Genomic DNA, 14178 nt, shown 5'->3' with positions numbered 1-14178 from the left:
AGTTCTAATTCCAGAAAGGGATACTGAGGACCCATCCCATCCCAAGCATGTTGCCTCTGCTTCAAGGTCAGCCTCCTCAAAGGGTTCACAGGTCTTTAGGCTTTCCGGGAAGAAACACCATAAATAGCAGTAGGGACTCCTCTCAAATGTGTCAAAAACCCTTTCTTATCGTGATGAAGTTCACCAGTGACAACGTTTCTTCACAGAGTTCCATGCAGGCCCCGCATTTATTATGTGTCCCCAGACACCCACCAGGCAGCTACTCCCCGTCCCCCTGAGGGTTTGCAGGATTGCCAACAGCCATGGGTTGGCTCACAGGGCCCATCTTTGCTACCAGATACAGACATGATGTCATACAAAAAGACGCACACTAGGTAATTGCAATAATTTTATTATTTTTATTTAGATTTAATTTATTTCAGACAAGAATGTTTTTAATATTAAGCATGCAGATGTGTGGGTTTTCCATGCTCCTTATCCTAAGAGTTGCATTCATTTTAAATTAAAGGAAATAGAGTTCGCTTCATGGTGACCTAGAAAAAAAAAAAAAAAAACAAATAACAACCAGGATTTAGTAACTTACTAATTGTGAAAATATTGACATCTATTATCTCATTCAGTCTTTATATTAATCTAGCAAGTAAATGCTATTGTTGCCCTTGATTCACAGATGGAGAAACTGGCTCAGAAAACATGTCTGACCCATGGTCATACGGCTAGTAGAGGACTCTCAGAGGCTTAATGTGTGGACTGCACCCCTGTACTACCCGGGTTTCCATCCTTCCAGCAGACACTAGAAGGGCAGTCACCTTCTTCCTGGAGCACTTCCACTGCTTAAGCCTTAACCTCCCTGCCTTGGCGATTGTAGACTTTGAATCCCATGCTGGTAGGCAGCAGGTTGGTGTTTGCCACACTTCCGGCTCTGCTCAGCAAGCCTCCCAGCCAGTGGGCCACACAGGTGGCAGAGCTGCAGGATCTCTTCTGGACGGTGACTCTAATTAGCAAGATGGAGAAAGAAGAGAAGACCTGTCAGTGAGAGGTCACCCTTACCAGTCTTAATCCCTCTGATCCCGGGAAGTCTCCTCAGTGCTGCCAGCCCAATTGCCAGAGTGGGGGATTTCATACCTTCCCTAACTGCTTTCAGAAAGGGATCTTTTTCTATGTGCTCGAACCATCGTCTCTGTGACCTCTATTGTCAGGGGAGCCTTAGAATCCTGGACCCCAGGCAGAGGTGAACCATGGCAGTGTGCTGGCCACTTGTCCAGCTTTGTTCTCTCTTACCTCTTGGGATATGCCTTCCTGGGCATGACAGGAGGGAGGGGATGCCCTGAGCTGAGCCAGGGGTGAGGGAAGCCTCACCTGGAGCCCTCAGTCTCCTGCTCCTGGGGCAGCTCCTGGGCCTTCATCTGCATCTGCACATACTCCTTCATCACTGCAGCCAGCAGGAGTCGCATTTCCTCCTCATTGCGCACATCAGGGTCTGTAGGACTCTCCAGAGCAGACCTGGGGAGGGAAAGAAAACCCAATACAAGCTCTGAGACCCTGCCTGCCTCTCCCCAGAATAAGCATCCAGACTTCCTGGTAAAAACAACAGAAGCATTAGTGAGACTCAATGAGTTGTATGAAATTCATTGCTATTTTTCAATTATGGGCTACACATCTTTATATCAGAAAAATACACACTTCCCCGTTGCCCCTCTCACCAGTTAGTAGACTTTCAGCACACCAGAATTCTGAGAACGGCATGGTCTAAGCAGTGTGGGGGGGGGGGGGGGTACACTCCCCGCAGGGCTGTCTTACCTGAATGGTGCCGCCTGGAGGACGCCCACCTGGTACAGGGCCAGGATGCTGAGAACCAGGAAAGGAGAGAACTTCCAGAAGCCCATGATGCTTCTCTGTAAGAGAAGAAAAATGTCACCTTCTGCAGCAGAGCGATCCTAGCAGGACAACTGGGTGAAGAGGATTCTGTCAGTAGCCCCCTCCCCACCACAGAGCACCCTCTCAAATTCACATCCTGGCCAGGTCTCCACGGAAGATAATCTCTGAGCACCCTGTCACCAAAGCGGCTCTCCTATCACAACCCAGAACTGTCCTCCCTGTGTGGGGCTTTTGCTCTTACCTGGCGGGGCATGGGGAGGTCTCTAAAAAGGAAATTATCTCTACCTATGGAGTCTTAGAGAAACCGAAGAAACAAATTCTACTTACCTGCTCCGCACTCTGGCAAAGAATTCCCTGCAAGAACCAAGCTTAGCAGAGTCTTAAATTGGGGCTAGGACTTAAAGCAGGGCAGAAAATGTCCCAGAACTCACTAAAGGGGCTTGCCATGCAAGGCTGCCTTCCTCTCCGTCTTTGAGCCTATTTGCCACCCACTGAGGCTGGCCAAAGTTCCGAAATGCTTTCCCAGGGACCACTAGGCACAAACAGGTCCGTGAGCACCCCTGCGTCCCGCTGTGCACACGGTATCTGTGGAGCTCCAGTGTCCCGAGCACAAGTGCGGCAAGGACAGCGAAGTGGGTCTCAGTGCGCAGTGAAGCAGGGAGTCCCGGGACTGAGACTGGCCAGTGTTACCTGAGGCAGGAGCCTGCGATGAATCGTAGAGTAACGGAGAGCAGCTACAAGAAAGACTAATGCAAAAGAGAGAGGGAAAAAGAAGGAGAGATAGACTCACACAGCAAAGTGGGAATCACAGAACTCACCTGGCAGCAGGCAGCAGGTGGCTTGGAGCCCAGGTGGTGGCAGCTGTGGCAGCGTTGGCGTCAGGCGGTGGCGCTGTGGAAGTCGCAGGGACTCTTGAGCGGAGCAGTGGCTCTGCTGCCTCCCAGCACCAGCAGCAAGCTCTTATTCCCGCTGCTCTGGGTCTGGGGTGGTCCTGGAGCTCTGAACAACCAATGAGAGAACAGATTTCGTACCCTGATGGATTGTGTCACCCACTTACGTCCAGAACCTAGAACATTCTGCAGGACCATCCCACTTGTATTTGCATTGAGGTCATTGATGGGAGTGGAGGGAGGGAGAGGGATGGTGGGGACCAGGAAAATACCCTTAATAGGAGCAGGAAGTTGAGGGCAGTTTGACGTCAAGGTAAATTTTACCCATTTAGTTCCATTGGGTTATGAACGCCAGCCCCTCACCAACCGAGCAGTGCAGTCCTATAGGATAATAGCCAGGAAGCAAGACGTCCCAGCTCCCCAGGTCTGACCCTAGATCCCCCATCCAAGTGAGGCTTGGACAGTTAAAAACTTGCAGCAGCATTGACTCTGGGCACAAGCAGGGTGTCTGATGAGTAGCTGGAATCACAGAGAGTCAAAGCACATGGGAAGCAAGAGATAGGAGTGATCGCAAGAACTCTGTCCATAGAACTCAATTCCAAGGGGTACAGTTAAGGGCAATTAACTTCTCAGCATCTCATCTTTGAAATGGGGACCATATATATTCCTGGCTTCAGAACATGTTGTCCTTAGTAGCCATGTGCCTGTACCCCAGCTACAGAGGGATTCAGAAGAGCTCAGGCCCAGAGAGGGATTCTGTGAAGTCAAAATCACAATTTTCCAGCTTCCCACCTTGTGTGGCTGCCTGGATTCCTGCTAGGTACTCTGTCCTGCGGGTTAGGAAGAGCTGGAAGCCCTCCAGGGCCTGAGCCTGAAGGCGTTAGGCACCGCTGCTTCCCAAGCCTCCAAAGGGACTTCTAGCCCCGGGTCTCCCTCTCCTGCCATCCAACATCTCTGGTTCCTCACCCCATTAGAGCCATTTGCCCAGCTGCCCCTTGTTTCCAGCTGCTGTTTGTCAAGTTGTCCCCAGTGCGGGCAATCCCAGCCCCGTGCCCGCCTCCCCCGCACTTCCGTCCGTCACTAGAGAGTGGAGCAGGCTTGAAGGTACTGAGCATCGCCGCGGACGCTAAACTCACACGCAAAGCTTTCGCACAAACTCCTTTTGTCTCCAAACGTGTGCGCATTCCTCGGAGCACAAGCCGGTGCCAGGGTCCAACACCCGGGGCATCGACACGGGGTCATGAGGCTCATGCTCTGAGTCTCTCTCTCATGGGATCGCATACACACAGGGCATAGTGATATCTGCTGAAATCATATCACTCTCAGTTGTAAGTGTGCTCTCTCAAGTGGCGCCTCCACTGTCTCCAGGACCCGCCGGATGGAGGGCTTTAGGACCCCTCCAACCTGATCTTTCCGCTCCCTGCTTGCTTGGAGGTCCTAGGTACTGACTTGCTTCCCTCAGCACCAAAAGTGCAGAGAAAGAGGTTCTCACTGTCCCCTGGATCTCGGGGTCTGAGTGCAGCAAGTAAGCCTCAGCCTCTACATACTCTCCCCAGGCAGCAAACGTGACTGTGGCGGCAAGGTGTCCATAGTGGGAAGCGTGCCTGTGGCGGCAGCCGGGGTCCCCGCGGCAGCGGTGGTCCTCGCGGCAATCATGGTATTGTAGGTATAGTGGGTGGGAGCCGACATCACGGGGCTGTGCTGCGCAGGCAGAGACCCCAGTTATGTGTGTCTCCCAGGCAGAGCGGAAATAATGCGCGGGTACGTCGTATGTGATCCGGGCAACGATGCGCCCCTCTCCTCAGTCCCCAGAAGCTTTTGCATTTCATACAGAACAGCTGCCTTGGGTCACACCTCCTTCCCTTCTAATTTGGTGGCCACCGTCAAAGACATTTACTTTGTGAGATGCCTGTGTACAGCTTTCTTTCATGTTAACTCCTGGTGCTGCCCCACCGTGAGGGAGAAAGTTCGGGACTGGGGATCCGGAATGTAAGACTCACTCTCCTCGTGGTGGACTGGCAGGGCAGCGGGTTCTTAGACGTCCCAGTGTGAACTACAAAACCATTATCCTCTGGGTCCATCCTTGATTTATTGAGTCAGTTCTAGGAAGTTTAGACCTTCACTCATGCGGGCTGCTTAGATTATGTGCGGCTATCCTGGAACCTCTCTAAATTAAGGCTACATAGAACACGATCTAATATATAAGTCACCAAGGAAAATACTGATTTTCAAATAGTCGTTTGACTAATTTGCTCTTGGTTTTGTAAACTTATTTCATCATTTGGCGTGAGGAGGTTCACAGTGTTGGACTCCATCCCCACCGGGACTCAGGCACTACCTCCCCGCCAGCGCCCCTCCCCACGTCCCGCTGCTTGTCTTCTGCCTGGTAGCTGGGACCACCACCGCTGCAGGAGAAGAGCAATGTTCCTCCCAGCTTCGGGTGCCTGTGTACACAGGTTCAGGGCTAGACCACAGCCAGCACCAGGTCTTAATAAGATCATCTTTCAAAAAGCTCGGTAAACACTGCTTCCTGGAGGGCAAGGCAAACAAAACATAGAAGTGCATTCTCAAAGCAATTTAGAAGATGGCCACCGACTTCCTGATCATCTTCCGAGGAGCCAGTTCCAGCTCTCTAAGCACTGTCAGGGAACCCCTACCATGGTGGAAGGCGTGTGTCAGTATAACTAGGACTCCGCGTGCCTCACCCAGATCACTGACAAGACTATGTTGATGAGTGTGCTGGATGCCTTCACCACCGGGGTGCCTTGGGCAGATTAAGAACCCCACCACTCCCAAAAAGGACCATGGCACTCCCTAACAGTCCTATTTGAGGTGGTCTGAAGGCTGTGCCCCAAGTATTCTAGCCATTGTCCACAGAGGACAAACAGAAGGACCGTCCGTTGATGTTCTTGGGTCTGTCTGTCTCCCGCTTTGTCTGGGTGGGGCTGGAGTCCCCACTTACTTTTTTCTATCCTGCTGCGGGTGGAGAACTGGGAGTTTCAGCGAGTCAGGGATCCTCTTTGTCCCCGACTTTCCTCTCAACCTTCTTGAATAAAATAAAGAGAAAAAAATGAATCAAAACCATTTCCCACTGAGCTCGTGCCTAATTATCAAGTGAAACCAAATTAGATCGTTCTTTGTACCCGTCGCTCTGAGACAGGCAATCCTTGAAACTTCTCTGGACTTCTCATGGGATCCCATGCACACACAGCATGATCATGATCAGCTTTCATCATACCTGCAGTAATTGTCGATTTTAAGCGCGCACCCTAAAACGCAATTATGCAGCACCTGGACCCACCCAACTGGAGGGTATTAGGACCCCTCCACCTGATCTTTCCACTCTCAAGCTCCCTTGGAAAGTCCGAAGTCCTGACTTGCTGCCTTCAGCACAAAGAGTGCCTTTCTAAGAAGCTTCTCACTGTTGCCGGGATCTCCAAGTCTGAGCGCGCAGTGCACAATCCTCAGCCTCTACACACCCTCCCAGCGCGACTGCAAATGAAGCCTTGCTGTTGCATTGGCAGACCCCCGCTGCAAATCCCCCCACCCACAGGGCGGGCTGTGAATGTGGTTGGTGAGGCTGCATCACGGGGCTGCGGATGCAGGCGGAGACCCCAGCCAGGCAGACTAGCCCCAAGTGTGCCGCGAGTGACGGGAACCACGATGCACCCCTCTCCTCAGTCCCCAAAAGCTTTAGCACTTCAGGGCACACCGCCTTGGGCCATAGCTCTTCCCCTTCCCCGTTGGTGGCCTCTACTTGGGGATACCCTGTATCCACGACTTCCTCATTCAGCATTCCTCCTTTTTAACCCTTGGTGTGGCACTGCCATGAGAGAATAAAAGCTCCAGACTGGAGAACTCTGTATGGTGTAGGTATACTGGCAAGGCTGGGGTGGGGGGGGAGGGTAGGGGGGAACAGCAATGGCAGACCTGGTTAGTAGGACGCAAATGCACATGGGCACAGAGGAAAGGAAGGTGCGCTGAACAAAGGACATGATTCAGAGTGGTGGATCCAAACTCAGTGCATCCTAGAGGCTGCACACAGACAGCCCCTGCTCAGACCTAGTCTGGGACTTTAGGTCTCAGCTTGGCCTTGAGCTTTGGCCCTAGGCTTTCCAACTGGAGGTGCAGAGCCGAACTGGTGAGTGCGACAGGGCAGAGACTGAGTGGCTTGGAGGTTGGGCTCTGCCACTTGAGCCTCTTGTAGGTGACTGTTCTCAGGTGCCACATCTTTCCACAGAAATGATTTCCACTCCAAGACTCAAGGTTTTAAACTGAAGAACCCTGTGAAGTCATTTGTAAATATATGTGTCCTGGGACTGCACTTTACTGATGAGAGATGCAACCAAATCTTTCACCCGTGCAGTGGGGACTGCAGCGTGCGTAAGAAATGACTGTTCTAGTGGCCAATTTCATGACCACCTCACTTTGTAGGCTCAGGACTTTCCCTCTGGCTGCCCTGTGTGCCTTAAGCCTTCCAAGCCAACATTCATTCCTCTGAGATCTTTGGTGGCTACAAACAGGCTGGTGGTGTGTGACCGTAATTAGGGTGTGTACCCGGAGAGTGCTAGGGTGACTTCCAGCAATTTCAAGCTTTACTTTGTCAATCTCAATCTCTCTACACTTATATCAAGGGAACAGTGTAGCGAGCCCAGAAAGAAAACTACGATTATATGGTTGCTTAATCTATGACAAAGGGGGCAAAAATACACAATAGGAAAAAGATTGTCTCTTTTAAAAATGATGTTGGAAAACTGGACAGCTGTATGCAATAAAGAATGAAACTGGACCAAGTTCTTATGACATACAGAAAAACAAACTCAAATTGGATTAAAATGTGAGACCTGAAATCATAAAAATCCTAGAACACAACACAGGCACTAATTTCTCTGACACTGGCCATAGAACCTTTTTTCTAGATATGAGAACTCAGGCAAGGGGAACAAAAGCAAAAATAAGCTATTAGGACCATATCAAAAGAAAAATCTGCTGCACGATGAAGGAAACAATCCACAAAACCAAAAGACAACCTCCTGAGTGGGAAAAGAGATTAACAAATGATATATCCAATAAAGGGTTAGCATAAAAAATATTTAAAGACCTTGTACAGCTCAACACCAAAAGGTAAAGAATCTAATTTAAAACGGGCAGAAGACAGGAAAAGACATTTCTTCAAAGAAGACAAACACATGGACAACAGAAATATGAAAAGACACTCAACGTCATTAATCACCAGAGAAATATGAGTCAAAGCCACATCAGGGTGTCACATCACACCTGTCAGAATGGCTCAAACCAAAAACACAGAAAACAACAAATGTTCACGAGATTTTGGCAAAAAAAAAAAAAAAAAAAACAACCCTCGTGCAATGATGGCGGGAATGTAATGGGTACACCCACTGTGGAAAACACTATGGCATTTCCTCAAAGTATTAGAAATATAACTGCCATGTGATCCAGTAATTCCACTATTCCATGTTTACCCAAAGGATATGAAGACACTAATTTGAAAAGACAAATGCACCCCTTTATCTATTGCAACGTTATTTACAAGTGCCAGATATGGAGGCAACTCAAGTGTCCATTGATAGATAAATGGATAAAGAAGATGTGGTATATACACAGTGGAAAATGACTCAGCCATAAAAAGGAATGAGATCTTGCCATTTACGACAGCACAAATAGGTCTAGATCACATAAGGCCGAGTGAAAGGAGTCAGTCAGAGAAAGATAACTACCATAGGATTCCACTCTTATGGGTAACTGAAGTATCAAAGCAAACAAAGGAAATAACAGAAACATAAAAATGGACTCTAAAATAAGGAGAGCAAACTGGTGGTTGCCAGAGGGGAGGTGGGTAGGAGGATGGGTGAATAGGTTCTTCTTGTGATGAGTAATGAATAAATTGTTGAATCACCATCCATGCCCCCAAAACTAATATGCAATACGTAAACTGTATTATAATTATGCTAGAATTTTAAAAATAATAAACATTAAAAAAAATAAAATAGGGCCCCTTGGTGACTCAGTCAGTTAAATGTCTGACTCTTGACTTTGGCTCAGGTCATGATTTCAGAATCCGGAGCTCAAATCTCCCATTGGGCTCCTCACCAAGTGTGGAACCTGCTTAAGATACTCTACTTCTGGGCGCCTGGTTTGCTCAGTGGGTTAAAGCCTCTGCCTTCCACTCAGGTCATGATCCCAGGATCCTGGGATTAACCCCCACATCAGGTTCCTGCTCAGCGGGGAGCCTGCTTCCCTCTCTCTCTCTGTCTGCCTCTCTGCCTACTTGTGATCTCCATCTGTCAAATAAATAAACTCTTAAAAAAAAAAAAGATACTCTCCTTCTCCCTCTGCTCCTCGCTGCTCACACACTGCCTCTCTCTAAAAATAATAAAATAAAATAAAATAATAAAATAAATGTCATTTGACTATTTATCCCTTGATTTTATGATCTTCTTTCATAACATTATACCTAGAAATCATGATAGATTGGAAACAATCTTGTTTAGAAACACAATTTCATGGCAAGCTGATAAACCCTACTTGTAACCTGCATTTTTCATTATTTTAAGTTAGATTCCTGCACTTTTTCATTTCAAGTTTTTTAAAAAGATGATTTACCAGGGTGTGCCAGAGTCTTGTGCCTGGTTGAAAATTCTTATGTGAGTTTTTAATGCATTGAGGAGGATGATGCCTAATGGATTACTCCTTCAGTTCTACACAATTTGAGTATGAACAAGACTCAGGAAACACCAAAACCACAATGACAACTATAGCATACTAGCCACAACAAATTCATTCTCTTCGGCTTGGAGGGATCCCGAGTTGTCAAACTACCTGGAGAATCTCAATTGAAAATGATTGCACTGCCTTCCACATGTAGGAAACATGGAAGTTGCCTAACAAAGAAAATTAAATTGTCCTAACAATGAAAAGCTAAAGAGACTAGGGGAAAAGAACAACTTTTCTAGATCTTTAAGAGAGGTTAGCACAGGGCAAACCTTTGCCCCTAAGATTGGAGAGACAATTGAATACAGGGAGTAATGTCTTACCAGAACCAAGGCTCAACAAAGGCAGACCTCAGTGCTTGGAGCCAGTGCTGGGCCAGGATTACCTGACTGTGAACTGGTGAGCTGCAGGTAGCTCAGTGTGGACAACTCTGAGACTTAAAAGCTCCAGGGGAGGGGTGCCTATGTGGCTGAGTCAGTGAAGCATCTGACTCTCCATTTGAGCTCTGGTCAAGATCTCCCTGTCCTGGGATCCAGCCCACCCCCCCTGGGGGGTGGAGTCGGCTTCAGATTCTTTCTCCTTCCCCCTCTGCCTCTCTCCACTCCCACTTTCTCTGTCTGTCTGTCTCTCTCAAATTAATAAATAAAACCTTTAAAAAACTGAAAAACTCCTGGGGCACTCACTCATAGGGGACTCACCACAGATGTGACTTTTGCATTTTACCCTAAGAACTTGACCAGGTTCTCACAGTACACATGAGAGAAAAGTCCACTGGTGAGATTTGCCTCTTAGAACTAGACACCTCCTGGAGTGAATAACAGAGAAAAACCTCCTCGTGTTCCCAGAGAGGGAGGGAAAGGAACCATTTTTAATATTCCAGAGCTGCTTCTCTAGAAGGCCTGCCCTCAGGAAAAACCAGTTAACCAGAGCCTAAAATGCTGACATATTATCATGGCCTAATCAACTGAGACGCGGGGGGAGCCTACGCCAATAGCCAGAAATAGCCTTCCAATAGCCAGATGAGCCTAAAACCAAACGGATGACCTCACTGGATTTTAGAATAGACAAAGCATGAGAAAGACATTTATGGCAGAAGGAAGGATTGCAATTTTGTGTTCATGGGGTCTTCTGAACTCTCAGAGTAGGAAAATAGGAGAACCCAGCTGACTCTCCCATAGAGTGGAGTCAACTTGCTCTGGGGGCTGCTTTCCCAACACCACAGACACCTTATTTGCTGTAGGCACCAGGAGAAATTCCTTCTGATGAAGGACATTTGGAAAGCAGGCAGGAACAAGGGGTCCCCACTCTAAGAGGAAACCACTCTTAAAAGGGTTTTACACCACCCTGGAAGAAGCTCTCTACCCTTCCCTATATGATAGATAGGTGACAAAAATCTGATTAGATGACAGACACAGGAAGGGTTAATCAGATTGAAACAGCCTGCCAACAAGCCCATAAAAATTGGAGGATAGACCATGAGAGACTGTGGACTCCCAGAAACAAACTGAGGGTTTTAAAGGGGAGGGGAGTGGAGGGATTGGTAAACCCAGTGATGGGTATTAAGAAGGGCACATACTGCATGGAGCACTGGGTGTTATACATAAACAATGAATCTTGGAACACTACTTCAAAAACTAATGACGTACTGTATGGTGACTAACATAACATAATAAAAAATAAATGGAAAAAAAAAAAAAAGAAAGGGGCACCTGGGTAGCTCAGTTGGTTAAGCAACTGCCTTCAGCTCAGATTATGATCCTGGAGTCTCAGAATCGAGTCCCACATCAGCCTCCCTGCTTGGCAAGGAATCTGCTTCTCCTTCTGACTTCTCCCCTCTCATGCTTGCTCGCTCTCTCTCATTCTCTCTCTCTCTCTCTCTCTCTCTCTCTCAAATAAATGATTAATCTTTAAAAATTTTTTTAAATGTTAAAAAAAAAGAAAGAAAGAAAATCCCTCAAGTCACAGACACCAGCTGCCTTCCAAGAGACTGTGCATTCCTCCAATCCAAAAATAAAGAGGCATTTTTATTTTTCCACACACAAAAAAATCTAGACTTAGAAACTCCAGTGGCAACCCCTTTGGGTCCCCTCCCTCCTTAGGAGCTTTGCACTATCACTTTGCTGCTATCATTCAGTAAAGTTTGCTTTGCTGACCACCACTCTGTCTGGTCTACCTCTTCATTCTTAGAAGTGGTGTGACCTAGAACCAAGGGCACTGACAAAGAGAAAAAATCCTGCAACACTTCCAAGGTCCAGAGACTGTGTTTACAGTACCTTTGGCTGCCAGGGAAAAAAAACTGAGTGCAGTGGAATAGAGCCAGGTCATTCTTAGAGGTGAACTCAGCTGGTCTAGGAATTACTCTGGCTGGGTTCCTCTTAGATGATTAAAATTCTCCCTTGACTCAGACCACAGGATGCAGAATGGCTCTCCTCTCCCTGGCTGAGAACATTGTTCCACCAAGAAGAAAGATGGAAACAGGAACCTTCCCACTATACTGCAAAGCTCCTTGCAGAGGTAAGTCCCTTGGGGCAGTGCTCAGGAACCAGAGGGTGCAGTTAAGAGGATTTCCTCTCTAACTGGAGTTGTCTGGGATTGGGAAGAGTCTGGCTTCAGGTTCTTATGCAAGTGGAGTTGAGTCTTGGTTCTGTCACTCACCTAGTGTCATTGAGCAGACGATGCACCCCTGGAGCCAGTGTTTCTCACCATATAAAATGCAGATAGTAGTAACTACCTGGCTGGAGTAAAGATATTTTATGTTAAAAATCAGACACATTGATTGGCACAGCACAGATACTTAAGAACATTGGCTATTATTATTACTTATCAAACTACATTGGCCCAATATGATCAATTAAATGCCATCAATACATAGTCCTCTGCCTTAAGAAAGCAATGTCTTTAATTCTCAAAATAAAACCAACTGCCAAAGCCATGGCAGAAGGAATCTGCCTGCCCCAAACCTCTCAGATGCATGCCTGGGCTCATTGCATGCTCACTGTCCAGAGGAAAGATGATAATTTATTAAGCACCTGGCACCTTGCCTCGCATGAAGGAGGCACTCAAAGGTGATGGCTGGGGGCGCCTGGATGGCTAAGTCAGTTAAGAGGCTGCCTTTGGCTCGGGTCATGATCCCAGCATCCTGGGATCGAGCCCCACATCCGGCTCCCTGCTCGGCAGAGAGTCTACTTCTCCCTCTCATCTGCCTGCCTTTCTTCCTACTTGTGCTCTTTCTCTGACAAATAAATAAAATCTTAAAAAAAAAAAAAAGAATGGCTATTTTATGGTGATACCAAAAGATCACCCTTTCAAGTGCCAAGTTATATCAACTCATATGGAAAACTAGATCAAATGTTTTGCAAACTATAGGACCAGAGAGCCTATAGACACTGCATGCAAACCTGTAAATTATGCTCAATAACTATAAAAAGGGTTTTGGGACAATTCATCTGTACTGATGAGGAGAGAAACAAGGCTAGCCAGAATTATGTTTAAATACAGAGCAAATAGATACCAAGTGAGCATTTACAAATAATGGTCAGGAGCTTCACGGTCTTCTGCAACAACAGCTTCAGCTAACTTGTGCTCAGGGCAACAATGGAAAGCAGCCAAGCAGGTGAGAGCTGTGTGTGAGTGCAGAGGCTACAGACACGGGCATGGTCATGGTGACAGCAATGAATTGTTGTGACACCTACAATCCAGAGGTGAGTTTCTTGGTCTCTTCTCCTCAGCTTTGTCTGATTTAAGGGAGGTCTGCAGGCAAGGGGACAGCTGACGAGTGGATGTTCTTGCAGTTTCTTCTTTGATGAGGCACAACCACGGTAGAAACCCAAGTCCACTGTGTGGGTCAAGGCCAGCGATCCAGGCTGCCATCTTGTGAGGGGTGTGTCCCTGGATAATTGTGCTCCCAGGATACAAGCAGAAGCTGTGTTTCTATTTCCAGACAAATATCCTTATAGATAGTGTGAAATCAATCAACTTGCCGATGTTAGATCTTGTACTGACTCCTATAACACAGAGTCAGTCTTCAGCATCAAAGACCCAGAAGACCACAAAGGCTCTTTGGAAGCCCTTCAGCTCTGGGCCAGTTGTCCTCAGCACCCCATGAAGCAGTCGTCAAACACAGGTGAGCAATCAGTGCCCAACTTCTCTTCAGAACCAATAAGCACCATCCATAGGAATTCCCAGTTACAACGGGAATGTGAAGAATAGTCTCCCCAAGAAGCCCAACGGCCCAGCAGAAACCCAGAAACCATGAGCCAGAGTGATTCCTCCTTTTCACTGCTTTGCCTGTAGCAAACCTAGGAATAACTTGTTACTTTTGCCTCAGGACTTCAGGAGTTTTCACTGGCCAAAATACTGCCATGAAATGCTTTCTGTTGTGTTTGTAGGAATAGGAATACCAGGTTTCTAGAGGAGATGAGGCAAAATAGGAGGTTGTTAAGAAAATTTATTCCTACTTCTGTCATGTGTATTGAGCATGAAATGTTTAGACTGGCCCTCTTTCTTTCTTTTTTTTTTTTTTAAGTTTTTTTTTTTGTTTTTAATTTATTTGACACAGAGAGAAAGAGCACAAGTAGGTGAGAGGCAGGCAGAGAGAGAGGGGGAAGCAGGCTCCCTGCTGATCGAGCCCGACGTGGGGCTCGATCCCAGGCTTAACACACTGAGCCACCCAGGTGCC

General features: G+C 47.4%; 1 protein-coding gene across 1 annotated transcript; it reads right to left on the bottom strand.

The window, feature by feature from the left end:
- Window positions 1–378: 378 nt before the first annotated feature.
- LOC309840764 (calcitonin receptor-stimulating peptide 1-like) lies at window positions 379–12207 on the bottom strand. The gene is made up of 6 exons (XM_082683213.1): window positions 12156–12207; window positions 2697–2877; window positions 1801–1895; window positions 1360–1503; window positions 810–994; window positions 379–533 (listed from the first exon to the last, which is right to left on the bottom strand). The coding sequence occupies exons 3-5, from the start codon at window positions 1884–1886 to the stop codon at window positions 835–837; spliced, it is 390 nt and encodes a 129-aa protein (XP_082539339.1). The 5' UTR covers window positions 1887–1895; window positions 2697–2877; window positions 12156–12207; the 3' UTR covers window positions 379–533; window positions 810–834.
- Between the last annotated feature and the right edge of the window lie 1971 nt (window positions 12208–14178).

The sequence above is a fragment of the Mustela nivalis genome (assembly GCF_964662115.1).
Source record: "Mustela nivalis genome assembly, chromosome: 9".
NCBI classification, from domain to species: domain Eukaryota; kingdom Metazoa; phylum Chordata; class Mammalia; order Carnivora; family Mustelidae; genus Mustela; species Mustela nivalis.
This window is presented reverse-complemented; position numbering and strand designations above follow the sequence as displayed.